The sequence below is a fragment of the Glycine soja genome, chromosome 16, assembly GCF_004193775.1.
Source record: "Glycine soja cultivar W05 chromosome 16, ASM419377v2, whole genome shotgun sequence".
Lineage (NCBI taxonomy): Eukaryota > Viridiplantae > Streptophyta > Magnoliopsida > Fabales > Fabaceae > Glycine > Glycine soja.
Genome location: NC_041017.1, coordinates 4343376 through 4349096, shown reverse-complemented (window position 1 = coordinate 4349096; position 5721 = coordinate 4343376). Strand labels below are relative to the sequence as shown.

General features: G+C 31.4%; 1 protein-coding gene across 1 annotated transcript; it reads left to right on the top strand.

Annotated features, from left to right (window-relative positions):
• The first annotated feature begins 340 nt into the window (after window positions 1-340).
• On the top strand, window positions 341-4927 carry LOC114389130 (nudix hydrolase 12, mitochondrial-like). Its single transcript, XM_028349731.1, has 6 exons — window positions 341-694; window positions 858-934; window positions 2974-3088; window positions 3176-3259; window positions 3912-4061; window positions 4317-4927. Exons 2-6 carry the CDS (start codon window positions 864-866, stop codon window positions 4593-4595), a joined length of 699 nt encoding a protein of 232 aa, XP_028205532.1. The 5' UTR covers window positions 341-694; window positions 858-863; the 3' UTR covers window positions 4596-4927.
• Window positions 4928-5721: the final 794 nt, after the last annotated feature.

The window sequence follows — 5721 nt, the reverse complement described above, 5'->3', positions numbered from 1 at the left end:
TATATTATTTATTCTTTTTTTATCATCATATTATTGGTAAAAAATATTTATTAATTTTATCGGATTAATCTTGATAGAAGACTGCAGAATGATAAATAAAAATTAATAAAGAATTATTTATGACAAGAATAAAATTTAAGTAATACTTAAACCATTCAACCTTAATTTTATATATTAATCACTTGTGTGCAATCATTTATTTCCATTCTAATTAAATTAAAAAAGAAAACTTTACCAGAATGGGAATAAAGAATATATACACACAATGATCAATATTTTTTAAATACAAGCTGAATTTGAAACTGTAAGAGTTGGTTACTATATAAACGGATGCCATTGCTGCACCCCGTGAAAGCTCTATCCCTCTCTTTCTTTGTTTTCCGTGGAAACCAACCTATCTTCCTTTGTTATTTTCATTCTGATAAAACAAACATATTTTCTTCCACCTTTTTCCATCTTTGCAAAGGGGATAAAGGGTTGCTAGTTGCTACCATTTATGGTTTTATTCCGCCATTTGGAGGAACCTTATGCTCTTAAAACAAATAAAACCCAAAGGGTTCTCTTGAAAAACACCAGAACTTTCATCTAATCAAAACACGTGTTGGCCAAAAACATCACCTTCTCTTTATTATCGCATGCAAGAGCTTTTTTAGATGCTCCTTTGTGTTCAAGATTGAGAGAAAACATAACCTGGGTATGATATGACTACGAGCATGCCCCGTTAATGTTTCAACGGTTTTTGTTTCTTTGGTTCATTTTCAGACACCCCCATATTCTTCTTCTCAATTGAAAACCTTGGTTTTTGAATCTCCCCTGTTTTCCTTTGTGTGCTTCAAGTTCTTTTTGTCTTTTTCTAGAAACCTATGTCGTCTGTGCCGGCACGAACAGGGCGACAAAGACAGCGTTATGAGGACAATTTGCGCCTTGTCTCTGGGTAAGCTTTTCCATTTTAATAAGGCCATGGCATGGCTTCTTTTATTACCTTTGTGACGTTAAATGAAGGTGCCTAACATGTATTTAAAACATGCCGAATTTGAATCCTAACTCTTGTGTACTAAGAAAATTTGATTGGGAGGGACAACTCAAATTTTGAGTGTTTCAGATCCTCAAAGGAAATTTGTCTCCGTGAATGAATTGAGATACTCCTTTGCAATCATATCAAAACCGCATCAAGTAATTGTTGGAAATTAGTTCCACATGCTTGCCTCAATTACTTGGATGTGGTTTATATATCTATTAAGAACCTTTACAATTGGTTTTTGTGATTAAATCTAACATGGTATTTAACAACCTTCAAAATCTCATCATTTTCCCTTTTGTTCCTTACCAGTTACCACCTCTTTTGACTTATCACATGCATTTTATATTCAAGATATGGTTCCAATTCTGGATATTGATCCATCTATGTCTTTGCTGGGCTAAATTTATCTTCTTTGTTATTTACCTTTTTTTATTTATCTTCTTTCTCAGCTATTGTCCTATATGCAAATAGAAAATTAATAAAGTCGTATTCAGTAGTAGAAATCTAAATGATTTTTGCTTATGGAATAGAGGGGGCATCTTAAAACTGTTTATACATAATTGTATTCTATGTTTGATGCTAAACTTATTAATTATTTTGATGCGGATGTGTCCATTACAATCATATATCAAAATAGTGGGCCATGTCATTGACTTAACGTCTACATAATAAAATGCTTCAAATTGCGTGATCTATTTTGGCATTTATCAGAATATAAAAAAGTAGGACAATCTCGAGAGTTATTGGTAACACCATTGAGGCGCATGCATAGAGTGGTTAACTGGGGTAGCAGTGTTGTTTTATAAAATTATTAAAAACGTTGCCTTTGCCAATTTCCATGCAAGTCATGGGAAACATATTTGTTGGTTGAAATTTGGGTTCAGCCTGCCATTAGCAGTTGCAGGGAAATTTCGGATCTATTCCCTTTTATCAGGCTGGAATCATTGATCCTCATTTCATGCATTCAATATATCCAAGTGGCCATAAAGTAAACAGAAAAAAAATATGGATTAAAGTAGGGACCGCCATTATTGAAAATTTTAAATCTTCTGGCTACAGAAAAACAAAAATGAGTCAGTGGGATTTGGTAAAAGAAATAATTTAATAGGAATTTTAACATTTTACTTTTACTTTTCATTTTTTATCTTTAACAATTTATGGATTCCAATAAAAGTTTAGAAATGATACATTGAGAGTCTAAAATAATTTTATATTATCATTTTATTATAAATTATCATTGATATGATTTTTAAGATAATTATTATAAAAATTAATAAATATATAGTATATTATGAATTGTAATTGAATGATGATATAAAATTATTTCATAATATTAATGCATAACCTATTTTCTCTTCTAAAAATTCAACCACATATTGCAAAAATTGAAAGCATGAAAAACACTACACCTCCCTTTTACGCCATCAAAAACATTTTACTTTAACTTTTTTTTTCTGAATTGAGAATCATGTCTTGAACATCTAGTTGGATTCATTGGCTCAAATTCTTGAAGACCATAATTATATGCCTCAGAAGAAGAATATGTAAGGTCACATTTATGGTCAATGATATATTTTCAAAAACAAAGATCATGTGTTAATACCATAGGCATCTACCCTAAAAGAAATCTTTACTATAAAAGTAATAAAACCAAGAGTGATTTGTGAAAGAAGTACAATAAGAAGCTAAAGGAGCCCACCAAAGTGTTAATCTCAGTTTTGGAGTTGTACATGTTGGAATAATCATGCTCAGATAAATATTCTGAGCTCATTTTGAACAGTAAACATATTGCTACAGATATAGATTTTGAATTGAAACTGTTGAATCCCTTTCAAGCTATATACTATTTGCTACTAAACTTTTGAGGACAAACATCTGATGAGAATTGCTAGTTGCAAGAGAATATTATCAGCCATGTGATTTTAATCAATTTTTCTTATGCATTTTAACAGATGTATTCCCTATAGATGGACAAAGGACAACACAGATCAAATGGGGGAAACCCGGGAGATAATAGAAGTACTTATGGTTTCTTCACCAAAACGTGATGACCTTGTATTCCCAAAGGTATTTCATATTGTCTGCACTAATAATTGATGAACTTCATTAATGAAACACTTTATATTGAAAAGGTTCACTTTCTTCTCTTGCAAGGGTGGATGGGAGGATGATGAGACTGTTACAGAAGCTGCTTGCCGCGAGGCTTTAGAGGAAGCAGGAGTTAAAGGAATACTAAGAGTAGGTTCAATTTCCCTCTAGGTTGTTTAAGTATTGGTTATAGTCCATTCTCCATCATGGAATGTTTAAACATACCAATTAGAATGACACAACAAAGGGAAGAATCAAATATTATTCCATAATCTGTATATGAAATGGTGATCATGATTCCATTCAAACATTTTCGCTATGCCATAAATTTTGCTTCGTTTTATGCTTCCCTTTATAAGTTTTCTACATATATAAAAATTTAACCGTCTAGGGCTGATATAACACCTAACTTCTGCTCTTTGGATGCAGTGAAACTTTTCTATAATGCAAGGCTGTTAGTATTAACATTTATCAAAACAAACCTTTAGTGGCTGCAAACTTCATTGCAATGGGAGGATAAAGATTAAATTTCTACTTAAACATCAAAAATCAAGTATGAAATCTGCTTCCATGTCATAAAGCACTAGCTGTAGGCATAACTAATTGAAAATCAAATTAATGGCTCATTTACCTGTACGTCATTTTCTTCTGTTTACTGGGAAAAAAAAAACTGATTGAAAATGGTAATGATTCTTTCATGTAACAATTGGGATAATGCTGAGATGATGTTCTTTCTTGCAATATGGTCTATATGGTGTTGAGTTTAATAAATTTTCTTTTGCTAATTGTCTTTCATTTTCAGGAAATTCCACTAGGAATATGGGAGTTCAGAAGCAAAACCAGTCAAGACTTATGTAGCGTGGAAGGAGGCTGCAGAGGATACATGTTTGCCTTGGAGGTGACTGAAGAACTTGAGACATGGCCAGAGCAGAAAAACCACGCTCGCCAATGGGTAGGTGCTACGAATAAATCTTTAAAAGAATTACATAACCCTTATAGGACAATTACATAAATCAAAGTTTCAAATTGTTTAAAGAGCTACAATATCTAGACACCTACATATATATATATATATATATATATATATATATATATATATATATATATATATATATATATATTGCAATTTGTACTGTTTGACATAATAACGTTTTCACAATCAGAGAACATCTTTAACTGAGTCAAAGTGCATATTTTGTCTTCCTAGTTAAACATAAAAGATGCATTCAAACTCAGCCGATATGACTGGATGTGTAATGCACTTGAGGCATTTTTGAGAGTAATGGCAGAAGACAGAAAGCCTGAGAACCAAGACCAGAATGTGGAACTTGAACCCCCTTCAATTGTAGAAGATATGCCAGAATGCCAAAGTATGTCACCTAACTGCTATAAGAGATCCTCTACTATGCAGCACCATGGTATGCCTCCTAAAGCCAATCTTCTGTCACGTGCTACTCGAGAAATAGCCATCCACTTTGGTTATTGACATTATCAGGAGGACACTTTTGAAATATGCTTATGTAATGGATCAACATTGTGCAATAACTCCTTAAAATTGTGAAAGAAAAAACTATGAAGTTATTATGGCTTGGATGCACAATCCATCAACTTCATTGTTGTAGGCTCTTTCTTTCTTTCTTTCCAATGTGACCATGATGTAAAATGTGGTGGTGAAAGTCTCAAGTGTATATGATCTTAACAGTTGTTTGCTTCACCCCAATGAAACTGAAGGCTTGTAAAATAGCATCATTTGTGAAAACCGGTAGTGTCACAAAAGGGCAAAAGATTATGCTGCTTTTGACAACCTACAATTCATAATCTTCTAACGCGTCGATTTTCACACAGCACCATTGATTTCATTCTCAACAACAGCTCTGGACCTCTGGTGGCATGTGGCACTATCCTTGGTTACCTGTTTCAGTGGCTGTGTTTTCTATTAAGTTCATGTCTCTCTTACACATGAAACCAATTGAACCATGGACTAAGGCATGCCTTTTAACCTTTTCACAAAATTTTCAGGGTAAAACTTTGTATCGTGGTGAACATCAAAGAATTTGCTAAGGATCAAACTTACATAAAAGACTAGTTTGGAGCAGACAAGCATAGAATCGCACACCTAAAATGAATAGATGTATTCTATTACAACGTAAGCAAAATAATTTAAGGCAATGATGGGTTGAAAGTTGTCTCTAATGTTCGGTTATGTTGGATAAAACATTTTAATTAGTTTTTAACTTTTTTTTATTTATTGAAAAACTTATTTGATTGTTTAAGCAAATTTTCTTTTAATAACTTCTATTATTTTTTAAAACATCATTTGAAGTAATATTTTTTTAAATATTATTTTTTAATTTTTTATATTATCTTTATTTTTATCTTTGATATATTTATCAAATTTTTTGTTTATCCTTTTTAAATAAATGAAATAATATGTCATAGGTTTACTCTAGTTTATTTTATTTTTTATATTATGATTTGGATATTTTTTATATTATATTCTTTATTCAATGATTATATTATTCATTTTATTGATTTAACATTATAAATCAAGACATTGATAATGATAGACGATATATATATATTTTTTTTGTTATTATATTTTTTGTAACATT